Genomic DNA, 20,000 nt, shown 5'->3' with positions numbered 1-20,000 from the left:
CCAGAAAGACACTGACCATGTCCACTGGCTAAAACCTGAATTCCTGTAAATAGGTGGCCAATTGGGAACAAGTGATTTTATAAGCAGGCACCTGCCATTGACCACCTAGCCTGGGATAAGTTAGCATTAATTCAGTTTTATGGCTTTAATATCACAGTTATCCTAATGACCCTAAATTAATATCATCGGTCTGGATATTTCCTCTAATATTTAAGTCACTTCTTGGTGAGTTCTTTTTTTTTTTTTTCTTTTCTTTTTTTCGGAGCTGGGGACTGAACCCAGGGCCTTGCGCTTGCTAGGCAAGCGCTCTACCACTGAGCTAAATCCCCAACCCCTCGGTGAGTTCTTGATGTCTGTCACCTCTTAGATATGTCAGGGGCACCTCACATTTAATTTGCCCCAAATTGAGCTCCTCATAGCCCTCTTGGCCCTTGAAAAGGAACCCCAAAGGAAAGATGACCTGCCCCCCTGGAGGTTTTCCATTTTGGTAACTGGTACCCTCTAGCTGCACATAACACTGAGTCAGGCTTGGCTCTGTCACATGACATCGCACCCAGCAGCAAGCATACCCAGAATCCACTTGGTCCTCACCACCTGCTCTGGAGGTCTAGTCTAGCCACTACCCTTTGGAACGGTGTTTTTCCCCTCACTGAACAATCTGCTTCCCCCCCCCCCCCCGCCCCAAACTTTAGGAGGTTCTTGGCTCAGCAACGGGCAGCATCCTGTCAGTAGGAGCTCGACCCTCTTCTATGCAACCTTCCTCACAGTGGCTTTATTATACGGAAGGGAAATCCAAGCAATGTTGAATCCAGCGCAGCCTACCCTGACGGCTTCTGACCTTCCCTCTTTACTGTGTTCTGTCCAGGCCGGCCCAGCGCGTCTGGATTAGGCCAGCTGTTGTCTTGTGTCTAGTGTGTTCACCCAGGGCCTAGAGGCTTCTCCCGTGACAGCTTCTATTGACAAATTCCAGTTTTCCTTCTAGAATTTCTTCAGACATTACCCCCTCAGAGGCATCTTCTCTGTCTGTGGCACTGAAGATTATAAACACTTGCGTTCTAGCCTTGCCTCTGCTTGGTGATTTTTTTTTTTTCCTTAGCTCTGGCTGCCTTGGAACTTACTAGGTAGAGCAGGCTGGCCTTGAACTCACAGAAATCCAACTGCCTCTGCCTCCTGAGCGCTTGGATTAATGGCTCTATGTCCAGTTTACATATTTAACTATTATTTTGCTTACCACCCACCTTTCTTACCAGATTACACGCTCCCCTGGGGCAGTGTCTTCTGTTAGCTTTGTTCCTTATTATATTATTATATTATATTATTATATATTAGTACTTACGACAGTGCAGTACGTTGCTAACGAATACTTATTTTTGAGTGAGTATATTCTCATTCAAAATATTCAGAATATTTTCTTCCCCCAGAAAAGGGGGCTGGAGAGGGTTGGGGGTGTGCTGCTCTCGGCAGAGGACCTGAGTTTGGTTCGCAGCACCCAGGTTGGATACCTGCTATGCCAGTTCCAGGGACCTGACACTTCTACTGCCCATGGGCACACGTGTACACTCAGGTGTACACACTCACACACAGACACACCGACACACACACCATTGAAATTAGAAATAAGTACTTAATAAACAAGGGGAAAGTATTTTATAGAAGGGGGATAGGATGCCAGGGAAGGAGCATTCACTATGCTTATGGAGGAGGGGTGGAGCGGCCACCCCTGTTTCTATCAGGCAAGAAACTGCCCCCAAAGCAGGGGGCAAAGGAAGGGAAGAGGCAGGAGTTTCTTACGGTCGGTGTGATGGCGTTCCTGGAAAAACACAGACAGGGATGTTCACTCAGCAAAGCTGAATGACTGTCCAGGGACAGTCAAGAGGGACACTTTCCAGACCACACTGATGAAAGCGATGGTGTTTAAAGTCCGAGGTCAGCCAGGGATGGGAGGAAGTAGGTTTCTGGATCCTAACCAACACTTCCCCCATTTGACGTGTCACCCGAAGGATATGGTAGATTTACAAGACTGGGTTCATAACCGGAGGTTTCACCAAGCACACAAGACACTCGTGTTGTCTTACCAGGAGTTCTGGGGGAAATATGAGCTCCTGGGTTGGGTCCAAGGGCTGGAACTCGTCTTTCACAAATAGCTCCGTGCAAATCTTTATAAAAGGAAGAAGCAGATGGCTGTGTCAGCTCAGCTCGATTGGAAAGAGCCCTGGAACTCTTTAAGGAATTAGGCAGGATGCATGCAGTCTGAGTCTCTCATTTCCCCTGTAAATGCAACTCACTGTAACCCAGTGACTTAAAATAGGGATGTGAATGCCAGAGACTGGCTGATTGCCACTAATATGGTTCCAAAGGAAGGAGTGCCATCCACTCTCGTAAAGAGCATCCTGGGAAATGCCGAGACGTGTCATGAAAGTGAACAGATGCTAAAGAAGCTTGGGGAATCTCCACTGGGCTTACCGCCCCCTCCTTTGCCAGTCATGGTCAACAATCTAAAGCTCTGGGGAAAATGGCTCTAAACATATCTTTCTGCATAAACACACACACACACACGCACACACACACACGCACGCACGCACACACACATCCTCTTTAGCTTTTAACTCGTCATCGTCCCTTTCTCACTGCCGGGAGACAACCTGAGGACAGGAGATCTGAGCTGTGGGCTGTGGGGGTGCAGGTGGGTGCAGAGAAGAGAGAGAGAAGGCTGGAGGGCTGACAGGTCTGGTTCCCTCCTAACACCCCACCCCCACCGACACCCCCACTGACCTTTCCACGGATGCTTAACCTTTCCAAAGAGTAAATGGAGATAATGCTTATTTTGGAGGGTAATTGGAATGATGAAATGGCCTGACATTTGTCATTTCTCACACCCCAACTCCTTTTTTTTTTTCTGTCTCTCTAAGGCCTTGCGAGGTTCCAGAAAGAACACATAGTTATCCCTTGTAAGGGCTCTTTGTGCCACAGCAGGTTGAGGTATTGCAGGCCAACAGTTGACCAATTGTTTTGTGTGTGAGAATTAGCTTGGGCAGTACTTGGGGCCAGTGATTTAGTTCTAAGACCTAGAAAAAAGATTTCGCCTGGGAATGAAAGTGGCAAACAATAAATCAACACAAAGAAACAAAAGGTTCTAAACAGGGTCTAAGGCAAGACTTAACAGGTTTCCAAATGGAAGATCGTCAGAGAGGAAGGGGAAGGGGCGGTCACAGGCAGACACCTCGCCACACAGCAGGGACACGCCTGTGAACCGCCTTCTCCACAGAACGTAGCATCCTGGTATGTGTCACTGTTAGGAAAGGATGAGGCTTTACTTTATAATTGTGTTTCTCCTTGTGAGCAGTCTAGCTTCAGCACAGCCCTTGGTGTTTGGCTTAATCTAAGTCGAGTGATACCTAGTGCCCAGCTGATGCTCAATCCCAATGCCCGAGTCTTCAAGGTTGGGAAGGGACTCTGGGATGTGTTGACTCTCCCAAGTGTTGATCTTCTGTGAGTCACTATGGGGGTGTGCAGCTCGCCTCCTCAGGGTAACACCTCTTTATTCCACCACACACCTTCTTTAGACTACAGAAAGGGTATGAGTGAGATGGCCGTGTGGACAGGTGGGTGTGAAGGACACGACACACAGAGAAAGGCTGAGAGGCGGTTTTTTCTCAGGCCCGCTCTGAGCTCTTTCACAGCATAAGAGGTGTTAGTTAGGACCTCACCAACCTCTCTATTTGACTCCTGTGAGAACAGGGCAGTGGATCGTTTAAAAAAGGTGCCTCTCTCAGAAGGTAAAGCCAGAGGCTGGAATGCTGCTGTGGACTTTAAGGTGGTGGCCATTAGCTTGTCCAGTTGACAGTGTTGTTTCTGCCTCAGCTCAGGGACAGAGGATGGCTGTGTGAGCAGGAACAGCTCTAGAACTCTGTTTCTAACCACGGAGGTGACCATCCCTCATGCGGTAGATGTTTTCCCTGCTGTCTAAGAGGTTTTTGTTTCCCTTTTGTTCCAGCCTTTCTAGTCTGAAGTCTATGAAGGGGAAAATGAGACTGTGATCTCTGAATGAACAAGTCTGCTCAGCACAGGCCTGCAAATCACCAGGCCCTGCAAGTGCTTGGGAAGGTCGCAAACAAAGTGGGGAGCCACCCCTCAAATGCACACGCTTGGTGCCAGAGCTGGTGGGCTTTAAGCAAGGCACACACAGAGAGAAGAAAACAGACAGAGGAACTCACATCACTTTTGCTTCCAGATGAGTCACCTTCCTTCTGATCCAAGCAACACTGTCCTGTTCCTTTCTGCAGACAACCATCTGACTCCTGAGGACATGAAGTGCTTCATGTGAACAATACTTTTTATATGCAAATAAGGACGTGCCCTGGAGGTTTGGATAATCTCTATGAGACCTCAGAACCTGAAGTCTTCTACTTAACCAGGGACAGCACAAGGCTGTTCTTGCTATGTTTGTTTATTTTTATAAGGTAACTTATGAAATACATACCATATAAACATGTAATATAAAATAGCACAATGTGCAGAAGTCTAAAAGAAACACCCAGTGCCCAGCGCTGGCATTTTGATGTACTTGAGATTATATTGTATTTATATCCTATATACACTGTACTCAGTAGATGAACATCATTCATTGCAATTACAATATCATGTTCATATTGGAGCTATTTTAGGGTAATGACCAATGGTAAAATGCACTTTTTATGGTATTTTTCAGGGCAACCACAATGATTTGGAACATTGTTCATTATAATTCACATGGAACCTTTATGAAAGGGAAACAGTTTAAGTGCAAAAGGGATGTGCAGCTGGGTGAGTTGATGGCAGTTTCAACTCGGTTCCCACTTGCAGCTCACCCATTTCCATTTCTTGTAAACCCCACTCCTTGTACCTTCTTCCTCAGGTGGTTTCTCCTGCCTTGCAAACACTTCTTTGCCCACCATAGGCTCTTAGGTCCCCAGGATGGACGTGGATCGATGGTGGCTGAAGAAAACTGTGCTTTTTTGGGTTCAGTGGGTAATAAGACCGTCTGTGTCCTATCTAGGGCTGGATTTCTTTAACTCGGTAACGTGGCATGAGACTGGCTGGTGACAGGGTGAGCTATTGGAACTCATTTTGGGCTTTATCTCCAGCACCTGTGCTCCAGGAGAGGCTGCTAACACCTATACTCTAGTGAAAGGAATTGATTTAGCCTACTTGCTGGTACCTCATGCTTTCCCATTTACATCAGCAATCTGCTGGGTGTATAGTTTCTTCATTTCACTTTTTAGTGTGTCAGCTCTGACTCCTTTATGAGGCAACAGAAATCTGGGACACACATGACCAGGATACCTGCCTGACTTTGGGACACACTCATTGTACATTTCCAGGTCTACCTCTAATGTGTGTGGAACTGAGGCAGGGGCACATACAGAGACATTAGCCTATGGCTTTTGCTTTCTCTTCCTACATAGCTCTGCAGGGGCCTCATATGCTCCTGTGAATACCCCAGCCCACTGTCCACTCTCTCTCTCTATAAGGAGCTTCATTGATCTTGTGTGTACACATTGGCTCCTAAGACCTTCCCTTGACCATCTCAGGAAAGTACCTAGCCTAAAGTTACAGTTGAAGCCCTATATGGAGAATGATCCAGAAAAGGATAGGCATATGGGTTTGCCAGTATAGACTCTTGAATAGCTGGACAAGGACCATAGGGGGCTCCTCCAAGATCTGAGGTACCCTTTGCTTCTGCCTAATGTCTCTTCCCACATCCACCCTGTCCTCAGCAGAGGGTCATCAAATGCTATTTGATGTCTGTCAAATGCTATTCATACTGTCAACAGCATTCTCAAACAATAATGAGCATTCTCAACAAATAATGAGGAATTATTTGTTGAACTCTTACTAACTGCCAAGCAAGACATTTGAGTTTTCACCAGAGAGGCTGCTCCCTGTGTTCTTGGAGTGAATTTTAGTGTCTACTTTGCGTTTTACCTTCTTTTTCTGTTTTCCCATTCCCAGTTGCTTGGGTTCTCGGGAGAAACATTCACCAAAGCAAAGCATGGCCCGAGTCCTGATGTTTACAGACACCTCAGCGGCACTGCATAGATGCTCAACTGGCGGCAAGTGTCTGGACAGCTGGCTAGTCCACATGACTTCCCTTTGTGCTTCTAGACCACATCAAAGTTGGTGTAATGCTCACCTGGTCTTCAGCAAGTCCTGGCAACTCCAGTGAGTCCCCGCCCTCTGCCCCGTCCCTTTGTGATGACTTTGTCTGTCTTGGTTGTGATGGTCTTACAAACCCCATTCTTGTGTCCCCAGCTTTGACCACCTGTTCTTCTCATTCCTACTTCATATGATGTGTCTCCAATCACCCACCCTTGTGTACTCACCATGCAGAAGGTTCTGCCACTCTCCAGAATCGGCCGATACCCAGTACACCGACAGAGATTACCTGATCAGAGGGGAAACATAGCTGTGAATTGCTTATCCCTACTGCTTATTTTTTTCAGATTATTATTTATTTATGGGTATGTGTGTCTGTATGTGGATGCTCTTGGAGGCCAGAAGAAGGTGTTGGATTTCCTGGGGCTGAAGTTATGGGTGGTTGTGAGCCACCAACCAATGTGGGTACTGAGAACTGAACTCCGAAAGATCAGCAAGCTCTCTTAATGACTGAGCCATATCTCTAGACACTCTACTGGATTCTTTTAAAGACTGAAATAGATCTAATAGATTTCAGTTCTGGGGAATAGAACTTGGGGCCTTGGACATGTTAGGATAACATTCTACTTCTGAGTTATGACCCCAGCCATGATGTTTAGCTATTGACAATAACTATTTCAAATTATGTAAGACAGTGATCTTTTAAAAAAGCAATTTCCAAGGTGATACTAGACAAACAAAGCGTCACAGATGGTCTGCCAGGTGTGTTCCTCAGAGGCTCTTAGGTCGCTGCATCAGAATCCCCTGGTTGTATTCGTTAAGAACATGAATTTGACTTTCTGGAACCCAAGCATCTGGAGACAGGCCCAAGAACCTGAATTTGAGAGACCAGCGGGCCATTCCGCTACATGCTAAAGTCTGGAATCCTCACGTTTCCAAGGATGACGGTGAACGTCTGAGAGTTCATATGCTAGAGTTCATCTCTGATGGCCTGACTAAGAAGTTTGGGCTCAAAAGATGCGAAAGCTATAGGTTGGTAAAGAATGGGTAGACTTCTCAGAGCAGCAGGAAAAAGATGGGGAGAGACTGGCCTGGGGGAGTCATGTAGAGAGCAGGAAATATGATAAATTGGGCTTGGTCAAGTTTTAGGATTGAGGACCTGAAGCTTTTGAAGAGAGACCTGTGGAAGGTGGAGGTTTTAGATAAATTAGTATGATTCTCTGATTATTACTATTAATTATTATTTTATTGGGGATTGGACCCAGGGCCTTTACCCATGATAGCTACTCTATCATATGCTTGGCTCTGAATTTCTGCAATTGAAAGAAGAGATAAAGATAGAGCTAGGGGGACCAAAAGGGAGGGAGGGAGGGAGAGAGGGAGGGAGGGAGAGAGAGAGAGGGGGGGGGGAGGGACAGAGGGAGGGAGGGAGGGAGAGAGAGAGAGAGAGAGAGAGAGATCAGCAGCTGGCACATAAGGAGCGCATCTGTTCTCATTTGTCTTTCTTCCATCTATGAATGGAGGACTCGTTTAGGGATTGGTAACACCTGGAGGTGATGTTTGTTAACCCTTTATGTTTATGCAGTTAAAGCTGCTGTACATCTTTCAGATGAGAGGCTTATTATGAATTGAGATACACTCCCTGTCTAAAGACGCAAAGTCTTAAGCCCTGGAAACTGAACATAACCCTGTTGGAAAATAAGAACTCTTTGTGAAATCGTGCTACAAGGAGGTTGTCCAGGATTGGGATGGGCCTAACCCAGTGGCTGATGTCCTAAACAAGAGGAAGATTTATAACCCAGACAAGGGGAAAGGTGGGAGACAGAAACAGATTAGAGTTATGCAGCTCATGAGCTCGGAAATGCCAAGGCTCAGCTGACACCCGTCAGAGGCTGAGGGGAATAAGGAGGCGGTCTCCTCAGAGCTTTCAGACACAGCACAGGTGGGCTGACAGCTTGACTTAATGCTTCCAGAACTTTGTGAGAGCTTCCTGTGTTCTAAGCCAGCTTGTCGTGCTTTGTTTGGTAGGCTCACCGATTCAGGCCCTTGGGACGTGATAAGTCAGGAGACAGAGAAGGGTGGTGGCCCCTGTGCTGTGTGCAGTTGACTTGACATCTTCTGTGTCTGCACAGAAATGTTAGAAATGACTGTGGCTTGGCACTTGAGCAGAGCTGGGATGATGCTGAGGATGGTGTGGGGAAGCTTGAAGAACCTTTTTCTTCTGCCTGCCTCCTGTGTCACACCTACCTCCCAAGGCTTCCAGGAGCTGCTCCTCTGAGGGCTGCGGGTGGTTCCTGAGCAGAGCATACATGGACATCACCATCCCAGGGCTGCAGAATCCACACTGGGTGCCGTGGCTCTTGGCGAGTCTCTCCTGGAAGGGTACAGCTGTGGTTACATGTGCTGCCACTGACTCTCTCCAGGGTCCAGAGCCTGCACCTTCCTCACTCTCTGAGCCAGTGTGTCCCGCCCCTCTGTTCAGGATCTATATACTCCCTTTCTAGGCAGCTCTCAAAGGCAGTGTCTTAGAAGCTACATCTCACAACTTTAATTACTTTTCAGGGTTCAATGCTCTGAGGCTTCTGCTTGGGAATTAGCAGTGTGCAGCCTGCACCCCCACTGAGAGCATTCTCCAGGAGTCAGTAATTATTAGGAGGGTGCTCGTAAGTCTCAAAACTGGTTTTCTTGAACACCCGTACATCTTCCATGGCTTAGGTCTCACAGGAGGCTGTGTGGCTTTGACTGACATGGAGACCATTAAAGATCTTTTGCCATCTTCTTTACTGTTTTCTGTGTCAGCTCAAAAAGCCCAACTTTCAGGGACTGAGGATTTTGGTCTGTTAGAGTGTGATCTATGGTCTGGTAATTCTGAATTCTTCTGGGAAATGGTAGGGAACTCAGGTCCCTGCTCCAAACTGCTTGACCAGAATCTGAACTTTTAGCAAGTTCCAGTTGACTCTTGGGGACACCAAAGCTTGGAAGCCTTGGTCGAGATTTAGTGTGTAGTGCCTGGGGTCCCACTGTGTTGACTTTGTGTGAGTGTCTCGCACAACTTCCTAGCAGACTCTTTTCTGGGCCCTTCATCTTTACTGACCTCTTTGGAGCTCTCTCTCTCTCTCTCTCTCTCTCTCTCTCTCTCTCTCTTTTAATGATTTATTATTTTATTTATATGAGTACACTATAACTGTCTTCAGACACACCAGAACAGGGTATTGATCCCTGTTACAGATGGTTGTGAGCCACCATGTGGTTGCTGGGAATTGAACTCAGGATCTCTGGAAGAGCAGTCCGTGCTCTTACCCCCTGAACCGTCTCTCCAGCCCTGAAGTTGACTCTTAAGTGGTTAAACCAAGAAACACATGCTCTTCCCTAAAGTTCCTGAGCATTGGTTGATCTGGCTGTGGCTTCCCAAACTCCCATGACAATGACAGGAGACTTAGTGCCAGCACATGTCATGTCCCCCTTCAGTCCAACACTGCTGCTTCAGCAGCAGGCTGCATGTTGGAGGGGACTGTCCCTATCCTCTGGGGAGTTGCTTTCAGACTTCCTTCAGTCAAATTCTGATTTCACTCCTCAAACCTTTATACTACAGGGAATGATCCCTAAATTTTATCTCATAAAAACATTGTTTGATACCAATTATTCAATAAACTGGAGTAGACATTGATCACAGGGTATAGAATAAATGTCTCTGAGGGGCTGGGGATATAGCTGTTGATAGGGCATACTATACATATATGTATGGTATGGATGTGTGTACCTGAGTATGTGTACATGTAACGTGTGTGTAGTACCTGTAGAAGCCAGAAGAGGGCATCAGATCTCCTGGCACAGGAGTTAGAGGCTGATATAATTGATATAATGCTGAGAATAAGTGCTGAGAATTGAACCTGGATTCTCTGGAAGAGCAGTCAGTGCTCTTAACCATAGCGATATATATATATTGTCTCGTGTATTCCAGGCTGGCCTTGATCTCACTATGTAGAGGAGGATGACCTGGAACTCCTAATCCTTCCCCAGTACTGGGGTTATAAGTATGTGCCCCTGCCAGGTTTCTGTAGTCCCGAGGACTTCATGCATGGTAGGCAAGCAGTGTATCAACAGCTATATATCTCCAGCACCCAAAGAGGCATTTATTCTATATCCTGTGCTCAATATCTACTCCAGTTTATAGTAAATTGGTATCAGACAAGGTTTTTAAAATCTTGATATTATTCAAATAGAAGAAATAATGAAAGATAACCATTTAATCAAATGAAGGTGTGTTTTAGTTTTCTCTTGCGTCACTGATCAGATGTTATCACCATCAATGAGTGTTCAAATACCCAAAACTCCCACATTGTGACCCAGAATGTGGAGGTGACACAGTCTACACAGCCTTTGGCAAAGTGTAGTTCAGAAGTGAGAGGATTAGTATGTGTACTTACCTGCACGGGGTGTAGCCTGGTCTTGATGCTTCCCACACCTTCCACGGTGGTGACAGCAGCCCCATGCAGGGAGCACAGGGGCACCAGGCATGCCATGACAGAGAAGTGTCTTTGTGTGGGAAACATAAAGAAAACCAAGTGAAGTGACACAGACCTGCCCCTGAGGAGGACCAGAACTAAGAGAGGCAGCAGCTCTGATGGAGTGGGAGGTGGGGGACTGCAGGGGTGACAGCTCTGATGGAGTGGGAGGTGGGGGACTGCAGGGGTGACAGCTCTGATGGAGTGGGAGGTGGGGGACTGCAGGGGTGACAGCTCTGATGGAGTGGGAGGTGGAGGACTGCAGGGGTGACAGCTCTGATGGAGTGGGAGGTGGGGGACTGCAGGGGTGACAGCTCTGATGGAGTGGGAGGTGGGGGACTGCAGAGGTGACAGCTCTGATGGAGTGGGAGGTGGGGGGACTGCAGGGGTGACAGATAAGAGCAAGTCAAAGCACTCTCTGCTCATTCTACACCACCTGTGAGGCCTGGGGATCCTTAATGTGAGCCTGGACATCCTGAACGTCAGAAAATCTCTACGGTCTTAAAACAACGCCCCCTAGAAGCTTTTAATCATTAAACTTCCTTTCCCCAGGTGTGAAAGGAGCCCTGTCCCCAGAAGGATGGCTGAACTTCTATTAGTCTTTGTGAGAGCAACAGTCTTATCACAGGCAAAGGGTTTGTGCCTTTTGCCTATACCAATGCACTCTGCATTCATTTTCTTGTTAATTTAAGCTCTCTGAGTAAAGCCATTTAACTCTGTGTGTGTGTGTGTGTGTGTGTGTGTGTGTGTGTGTGTGTGTGTGTGTGTGTGTGTGTGAAATCTGTGTTTTGAAGCCATTTTGGTTTGGACCAAAGATGTGGATGAAGTTCAAGTTGTAGAATGTGACTCGTATTTAGAGGGTGCGACCATGGTCCAGGTCCTTGCTCTGCAAGGTTGGTCCAATTCAAGAACATCAAGAACAAAGAGAGCATTAGCTTCCAGGCCAGAAAATATGGGCTCAAGTGGTTAGGCTATTGGTTATATGACTTTGAACAGTCACCTCTTCTTTTTGAGCTTCAGTTTCTTTAAGTATGGAATAAACTGTTGGCTTTTCTTGATTCTTAATCTGGAATACATAGACAGGCCTGGGAGGTCGTGGTCTCCCAGAAGTAACATACAGAAGGCAATTGGCATATCTCTGTTATCAGAGTAAAGGGCTCACAGCATTTGTGGGGATTTTCCAGGGGCATTCAAATGTGGAGACGCTAAGATCTGGTCATGCAGTAGAAGAGAAGCCAGGCAGGGACAGACCTCTCTTCTGGCTCCCGGACCCTGGATAGCTACCTTGTCTTCTTGCACACCGGATCGTGCTGGGACACCATCACAGTGCAGGCCCCGCAGCTTCCTGTCCCACAGGCATACTTAGTCCCCGTGAGGCGTACTGGAAAGGAAGAAGTCAAGGAAAAAATGCAAGGCAGACATTTTGCCTCTGAGGTAGCTGCTTCCCTAGGTGTTACTCGTGCGAAGGGTCTTTGTGGGAGGACATCCAGTCTGAGAAGACATTTGATTAGCTATGTGGCTCTGGATATATTAGCCCATTCTGGCTTGTCTCCATTTTGGTTAGTTTCCATTTACAGGGAAGAAGGAGCGATGCCTACATTGCCAGGCAAGCTCACCATAAACCTCTTATTGGGTTTAAGATAAAACTCCTTAGACAAACCCTACTTCCTTACAGGTGTTTTTATGTCTTCTTCTGGTTCTAATCACATAACTGGGGGAGAAGAACTATTTTTAACAACTCAGCACATTTTAACTTTGGCCGGTAATGACCCAGTCTTCCTCTGGCTGCATTGCATCTGAAGTGGGGTGATGAGCCTCTAGGTCTCACATCCTTGCTTCCAGGTTCCACCATGAGCATCCTCCGCTCTAACTCCAGGTAATGGCAAACCTGGGCTCTGCCTCTATGTTTCTCTTTCTTCCCCTGTTTCCACGTAAGATTGATCAGCTGTGGCTAAAAAGACTTTAAACTCATCAACTCCTTGCTATTTTCTATCATCTATCTATCTATCATCTATCATCTATCTCTGTTCTGTTAGTTCATTGGTCAACAGTGGTTCAGAGGGATTATGTAAGTGAAGAAGGGCCTAGATGAGAGGGGACCAGTGACAGTTTTCACTTGGCTCTAAGCAGAGTCACCATGTGCCGGACTGGCTACCTTCCCACTTGCCACAACAACTGGAAGTCTTGATTATTTAAAACATAAAATGTTTTGACGTTCAACATTGGCGGCTAGTTAGAGCCCACATGGGCCTTCACACAAAGCTTGTGCAGAGGCAATGTCATCAGCTTGTTACTCCTGTCTTTAGTTTCACTATTCCCCCCAGCAATCCATTGGGCTTTGTAATTAAAATACGTTTATCATTATGAAGACCTGTGTGTTCCAGCATATAAGATGGTGGGGGTAAGAAATCTGAAGTAAGAAAATCGATGTAAGGTAAAGAAATCTTTCCCCTTGTCATATCCAATTGCTGAATCTGAGAATCTGGTTCTGTAAAGGGCAGGTCACAGGTAACCCAAGCCTCTATTACATAACACTCAGGTGGCTTGGCAGAGCCCGAGCGCATCGCTTAGCTTCTACTTCATGATATTCAATCACACATAAGCAATGCTGGGAAACTTTCTCCTCTCACCAGCCCCATTAACCTGATATTCTTACAGCTACCGCCAAAAGCAAACAGCAGGCAAGGGTCAAAGGGCTGCACGCCTCGCCCCTCACAACCACAGCGCCTTAAGCTCCATACATTCTACAAGGCCTGCATAGACAAGGCTGAAACTGTGATGGAAAGGGTCCAGTTCTTTCTCAGGAAGGCCAGCAGAGTGACTTCTGGGTCCACATTCTTCTCTGTCACCTGCGTTGGAAACAGGAGGGATTATGGGATTGAAAGGATGACTCAGCAGAATGTCTGTTTGATGTGGGAGGCAGGATGGAGCAGACCAGACCTGCTCTGAGGGGAAACCATTTTTATTTACTGGCAGGAGCCTCACAAGGCCAGTGTAGCAATGTGCTGCTCTGTGGGGCAGGAGCTGGGAGTCACTGAGGAGGGAGGCTGTCTCTGGAGATTTGTCACTTTGGAAAAGTATCTGCACTCTGTATTTTTTACTTGTGCTCTGTCTCCTGGCTTCGTGGAACCTCCCAACTGAGTCTTCGGAAGTATCTAAATTTGGAATGTGTTTGTTGTGGGGAGGGGGATGGAGGGTGGTCCAAAAGGGAGGGGAGGTGGGTGGGATGTCTCTACCATCTCTGGGATACCTGGCAGGAAACACATGATGATCTCTGGGGTCTGGAATTTGACAGAAAGTCAGTAGGCTAAAGTTACTGTTGTCCTGGAGAGGTTCTGGGCCTGAGGTTTGAGTGGCCTGCTGGTTAGCCTTGTCACCTTGCTCAGGACTCAGCGTAGGTCTAATGGGCCATTAGAATTCCCCATCCTTCCTCTGGAAAGTGGGGTGTTCACACCAAAAGTCACACAGGAACTTCCTTGCTCTCTTTCCTGTTTGTTTCCTTTAGTATAGCTACTGTGCTTTTGCCCCGAGATGTCGTGTGAGCCATTCTGTGTGGCAGGCAAGGAAGGTTCATGGACCAACACTGGCTTCTTCCTTTCTCCTCAGAAGGAAGACACACACTTTTGCATAACTCAAAGATAGAAATCTCTAGGAAGGTATTTCTTTTTTCTTTTTCTTTTTCTTTACTTTTCATTGGAAATATTTAATTTAAATGTTTTAATTTCTCTTTTATTATTTAATCTCTTTTTATTGGATACTTTTTATTTACATTTCAAATGTTATCTTCTTTCCCGGTTTTCCCTCCATAAACTCTCTATCTCCCCCTTCTTCCATGAGGGTACTCCCCCCCCCCAATTGCCCTCCACTGGGGCATTAAGCCTTGACAGGACCAAGGGCTTCTCCTCCCAGTGATGCCCCACAAAGCCACTTACTCATTCTCTAGGGTCTCACCTCATCACCAGAAAAATAACAAAAGCCCATTCTCCAATGCCCTTGCTTTCACACTAGGCCCTTGACAGTTACCAAGAATGTGATCAGACCCGCCCCATGCAAATATCCAATGGACTCCACCACAGCCTGCCTCCCCTCCCCTCCTCTTTAGTGACATTTAGTCTAGGCTTTGCCCCACAGTTTCCTGGCAACAGTCAGGTGTGCCTGACTCACTATAAAGGTGCTGCTTGCTCCCTCCTCACTCTCCTGCCCTCCTGATCTCACTCTCTCCTCTACCTCCTGTTCCCCCTCTATCCCAGTGCCACCCCTCCCCGACGTGCTCATGGCCGGCCTCTACTCCCCCTCTCCCATCTCTGCTCTCTGCATGCCCTGAATAAACTCTATTCTATACTATATACTATATTATTGTGTGGCCGATCCCTCAGGGGGAAGGGATGCCTCAGCATGGGCCTGCAGAGGCACCCCCTTCCCCCACACCATAGCTCCCCTCCACCAAACATATCTTTGGTCTCTCCTATCTTTTTGTAGAACACAACACTCTCCCTCCACTCTGATCCCTTCTCCCCTCTCTCTCTTGACTTACTCTGTTCTGACTACAGCCATGTCATTCTGGGCTCATAATGGGATCTGGGACTGATAGAGGAAGGAGCCCGTCTGGCTTTTGGGCCAATGGAAAAGCCATTAGTAACTCAGCTACCGAGTGATTGTCACAGAAGGGTGTGGTGGGTGCCTGGGAGGCTGCACACAGCGAGAGCACATGCAGGCCAATGACGAGCCCCGGGGGCTCCGGCTGCCTCCTTGGGCCGACTGCTGAGGGTGGACATGACTGCAACCCCATTAAGTGTGTGGGGTCAGAGGTCGGAGAGGCTCTGGGAGGGGAGGAGCAAGAGTCCTGAGAAGCTGTGTGCTCTTGGAAAGTACAATGGGGCTCATGATAAGAAGGGTCTGGGCACTAAAGTAGCCAGTGTCCTGTGTGAGGAGGGGTGAGGCTAGGGAGGAGGCCACCAGTGAAAGTGGCAACTGAGAGGCTCTGTCCTCGTCTCTATATATTCCCAGAAGAGGCTGCAACCCAGGGGAAGAGGGGCCTCTAGCTTTTCAACTTGTGGGTCATGACGCCTTTGGAGGTCAAATAACTCTTTCACAGGTCACCTAAGACCCTCGGAACACAGGTGCTTTTGATTCAGCAAAATTACAGTTATAAAGTAGCAACGACAATAATTTTATGGGTTGGGGGTCACCACAGCATGAGGAACTGTGTTAAAGGGTCGCAGCCTTAGGAAGGATGAGAATTACAGCCATAGAGAAATTGATTTGGTAAATAGAAATACAAAGACGGATCCATTTAAAAACTTCAGGAGTTCGGAGCGCAAACCATGTTACAGAGTGCACTGCCTCTGTGTTTTGCGCCTCAGGGGCTCCTGTGCGACCACAGAAACGGCTTTCTTTCCATTTTTACAACAGCTGTGGGAAGCACAGGCCACAAGAGAACCCCGAGTCTCAGGGAGGTGAAGGGATTTATATCAGGTTATACAGTGAAGGGCCTGCCAGAGTCCCAGGGGTATGCAAAGACTCCCAAAGCTTTCCCGTTTACCACTATTGCCAGGACCCAGTTGGTGCCTTTGAGGAGAGAAGAGAAGTCAAGATGGGTTCCTAAACCTGAGCTTCTTGTCAGATCAGAAAGGAGAGGCTCAGATTGGATTCCCGAGTGCCCAGCGAGCCAGGGGTTTCCTGCTGCAAGCCATAGGGATAACTCTACGGGGTCCCTTACCTTCTTCCCGTTCACAAAGAACTCCAACTCATCGGAGCTCTGGGATGGGCAAGGCATGGCTCTGGTGAGCTTGGCCTCCTGGCTCTGATCCCAGCTACTGAAGTGAAGACAAAGAATCGAGGTAGAAGCAGGCAGCCTGGACCCTCAGCAGGGACAGCATGGAGTGGAGAATTCCTTGCTTTGTGGCTTTTTAAAGTCTAGGGCCTCCTAATCCCAGGCCTTAGCAACCACCAACCCTGGCTTTGAAGCTGGCTCAGGATGCAACCTATACCTCTTCTTGCTTTCTCTGAAATCTGAGAGTATCGTGAACCCACAAACAACAACCTAAGCTTACACCCGCTCTGTGCATTGCCTCAACCCAGAGGGACTGAGCAGAAAGCTAGCAGTAAGCTTCCCGAGACCCCACCCCCAAACCTCCCCGCTCGTTCCTTTCATTCTTTATGAGAAAACGATGCCTCCTAGGAAAACGTATGGATGCGCTCAGTCTGTGTTCTAGTTGAGGCGAAGGGGTAGCGTGTCATACTTACTTGGCTCTTCCATGTCTTTCCTGCTTCTCTATGCTCAAGACTATACTGTTGGAAAAAAATGTGATCTGTTCAAGATACGTTGAGACTAGCAGAGCAAGACTCAAGTGCATGTTTCAGAAGTAACTGGGAATGAAGCCAGCATCTTCTGGGTTGAGACAACGCTAAGAATACAGTTCGGTCAACGTTGGAGAAGACACTGTGCTTGCACGAAAACCCTCTAACTGCATCTGCAGATACAACCATGCTGTCTTCATGGTTCAACTAAAGTGATGTCCCAAGCTTGCGGTTGATGAGTCCTGCTCTTTTCTAGAACATCCTTCATTAGGTCATGAGCACGGTCATTTAGCGTACAATCTCGATGCTAGAATGAGCATTCACTATGTGACGAGGCTTCAAGCCAGAACTTCCTCTTTCTCAGTCCATCCACAGTAGCTTCCTGTCAGGGAATCCAGAACACATTCCCAACCAATATAACGTGGTTGTCAGCTCTCATGTTCCTTGATAATTCTAAAGACTAGCTCTTGAGGATTCCCTTCTGTGTAGATCCATGGATGTGTGTGTGTGTGGCTGAGTCATGCATATTAAGAAATTGCTGAAACAATTGGGTAAGCTTTTGGGAGGGAAGTTGGAGATCTCTGTGAATCAGACAGACCCTTCAGATTAGACTTTAAAACTCCTGCTAGCTTTCCGAGGCCTGGGATATAAGACCCAAACTCAGTGCAGCATGCTAAGCCTTCTACAGCACACTTCTAGTGCTGGACTCAGATGCTCATGTTCTGAGGGAGGAATCCTGATCCAGCCCAAGTACTCAATGACTCCTCTCTGCTTAAAGCTGGTTTTGTCTACTCAGGATCTTCCAGTGGCTCCCTAGTCCATTTAGTATAGCTCTGTATGTCATGGAAAGCCCGAGAACTGGCTCCAGAATGTCTAGTTCCTTACTCATTGCCCCGCCTTGTTCACGGTTTTGCCATGCTGGCCCTTTTCCTGCTTGTAGGGTATGCTGAACCCTTCTGGCCCAGAGCCTTGGTGTATGTTACTCACTTTGGCTCAACTCTTTGCTCGGAATTTGTTTGCCTTGGCTGGTGCCTTTTTGTTATCAGGGACTGAGTCTAGTTTCAAGTAGTACCCTTGTCACTAGCCAGCCTGCTTGGTTTCATGGACAGCATTCATTCCTTTTCCTCCTCCTCCACCTCCGTCGTCGTCGTCATCATCATCATCATCATCATCATCATCATCATCAACAACAACAACAACAACAACAGCAGCAAAGTCTCATTGCATAGCTCGCTGGCCTGTAATTCTCTATGTAGAACAGACTGGCCTCGAACTCACAGAGACATGTCTGTTTCTCCCTTCAGAGTCCTGAGAGTAAAGGTGTGGTTTACCATGCTGACTCTCTCATTGCTTCTTAACATGGCTACTGTATACTTTTTTTTTTTTTTAATGTATTGCTTTTCCACTATAGGGTGAGCTCCAGGAAGGCAGGGATGCAATATTCAGTTCTCCAGTGTGTATTAGCTGGCTGGAGAAGCTTCTCACATGTCTGCGGTGACAATGGACTTCCCCTCCCCCCCTACTTGGCTGCTACTCCCCCCCCCCCACTCATCTGTTTATCACCAGAACAGAAGAGGCTTCCCAAGGAAGAGACTGAAAGTCTGAGAGGTGGATGGGAGTTGATCCTTGGAACTGAGAATGGAGGACCCGGGGAAGAGGGCCCTTGCTGACAGCTGACTGGACCCTTCCTATGGCCACTCCTGCTTAAGGGGAAACAATGAGGAACTGCATTTAACCGTCTCTGTGCTCTTCAACACCTCACTCTCCCTTTTGGGTGAGGGCAACTTGTATCTACAGAGAGCACAGGGCTGCCACACATGAGAACTCCCAAGCTGCTGGTGATAGAAACACATGGTGCTCTGAAAAATATTTACTGTGACTAAATCCTCCAGGGACAAGCATTCAGAGGAGAGAACCAGTTTTGTGCACCGAGGTCGGATTAAGGTATTAGTTTCAGGTGATGTGAAAGTACCACACATCAGGTAAACAAATGTATTAATTTCTGGGAAACTGAAAACCGATCTAAATTCTCCAGAGAAGTATTTTTTTAAGCAAAGAAGACGTCATTTGCATGAACTCTGGGGATTGAGGAAAAGGTGCCACTGTAGCCTGGAGACCCCGGGGAGGCCTGTGAGGCTCTGGTTTTCACCTCTGCCACCAGCCCCTGGGGTGCTCCAGTGCCCAGTTTGGAAACTGTCCACTTTAGGCTCTGTGGTGAGAGGGTGAGATGCAGACTTTTGCAAAGTTTTTCTTCTCTCTCAGGTCTTATTCAAGATAATGGGACAAAGCAGCCATTTTTGTTTTCTCTACTTAAAAAAAAAAAAAAAAAAACCAGACTTTCAATCATGTATTCATTTTGACAATTTTATCTGTGTATACACTGTATCTTTATCATCTCTACCCCAATTCCCCTCTCTGTTCCCCTCACCTATGCCCTACATATCCTTAATTTTAAAAAATCTTGTAATCCATCATTTCCATTTAGATGGGCTGGAATGTGGAGTGGTCTTATTGGCTTAATATTATATAGGTCTTGTGCATATAACCATACAGCCCGTGTCATGTTCGGAGGACAGCATGTCATAGCATTCTACCCCTGTTTCTGAGATGTCCCCTGAGGCTGTGGGAGGGGTTTGATGTAGTTGTCCCTTCTAGGGCGGGACATCCAAACTCTGGTTAACAGCCTCTGCATTAACTGCTGTCCAGTGCAGAAAGGCACTGCTAATCAGTCAGTACAAACAAAAATTTTTAATTACTTAACTTTCTCAATTTGTTAATTTCCAGACCACAGTTTCCCCTCCCTCCTGTCCTCCCAGTCTTTCCTCCCCAACCTTCCCTCTCCCCACCAATTCTTCCTCCCTTTCTCTTCAGAAAAGGGGAAGTCTCCCCATGGAGATCAACCAGCCTTGGAGCTGGAGTAAAACTAGATGTATTTTCTCCTCTCAGAGCTAGATGAGGCAACTCAGTAGGGGGAAAGAGTCCCAAAGGCAGGCAGCGCAGTTAGAGACAGCCTCTGCTCCTGCTTTAGGAGTCCCACATGAAGACCCAGCTGCACAGCTG

At 47.2% G+C, this 20,000-nt stretch overlaps 1 protein-coding gene and 1 long non-coding RNA gene across 7 annotated transcripts in view; one reads left to right on the top strand and one right to left on the bottom strand.

The window, feature by feature from the left end:
- The window catches only part of Aox2 (aldehyde oxidase 2), an 89,404-nt gene extending 72,589 nt beyond the window's left edge, over window positions 1-16,815 (bottom strand). For 2 of the 4 annotated variants that reach the window (XM_063267188.1, XM_063267189.1), the window contains exons 1-6: window positions 11,925-16,815; window positions 10,563-10,671; window positions 8,383-8,509; window positions 6,363-6,424; window positions 4,215-4,298; window positions 2,076-2,156 (exon numbers count right to left, since the gene is read on the bottom strand). In XM_063267188.1, the coding sequence (XP_063123258.1) occupies window positions 2,076-2,156; window positions 4,215-4,298; window positions 6,363-6,424; window positions 8,383-8,509; window positions 10,563-10,671; window positions 11,925-11,962 (501 nt within the window). In that variant the 5' untranslated portion in view covers window positions 11,963-16,815. The remainder of the gene's footprint in view (window positions 1-2,075; window positions 2,157-4,214; window positions 4,299-6,362; window positions 6,425-8,382; window positions 8,510-10,562; window positions 10,672-11,924) is intronic. The other 2 variants (XM_063267190.1, NM_001008522.2) reach the window with 2 other exon arrangements.
- The window catches only part of LOC103690538 (uncharacterized), an 89,542-nt gene that overhangs the window by 55,733 nt on the left and 13,809 nt on the right, over window positions 1-20,000 (top strand). For all 3 annotated transcript variants that reach the window (XR_010054998.1, XR_594409.4, XR_010054999.1), the window contains 4 exons: window positions 4,284-4,460; window positions 4,709-4,803; window positions 5,992-6,201; window positions 6,292-7,167. This is a non-coding gene — a long non-coding RNA (uncharacterized LOC103690538). The remainder of the gene's footprint in view (window positions 1-4,283; window positions 4,461-4,708; window positions 4,804-5,991; window positions 6,202-6,291; window positions 7,168-20,000) is intronic.

The sequence above is a fragment of the Rattus norvegicus genome, chromosome 9 (genome assembly GCF_036323735.1).
Source record: "Rattus norvegicus strain BN/NHsdMcwi chromosome 9, GRCr8, whole genome shotgun sequence".
NCBI lineage: Eukaryota > Metazoa > Chordata > Mammalia > Rodentia > Muridae > Rattus > Rattus norvegicus.
This window is presented reverse-complemented; position numbering and strand designations above follow the sequence as displayed.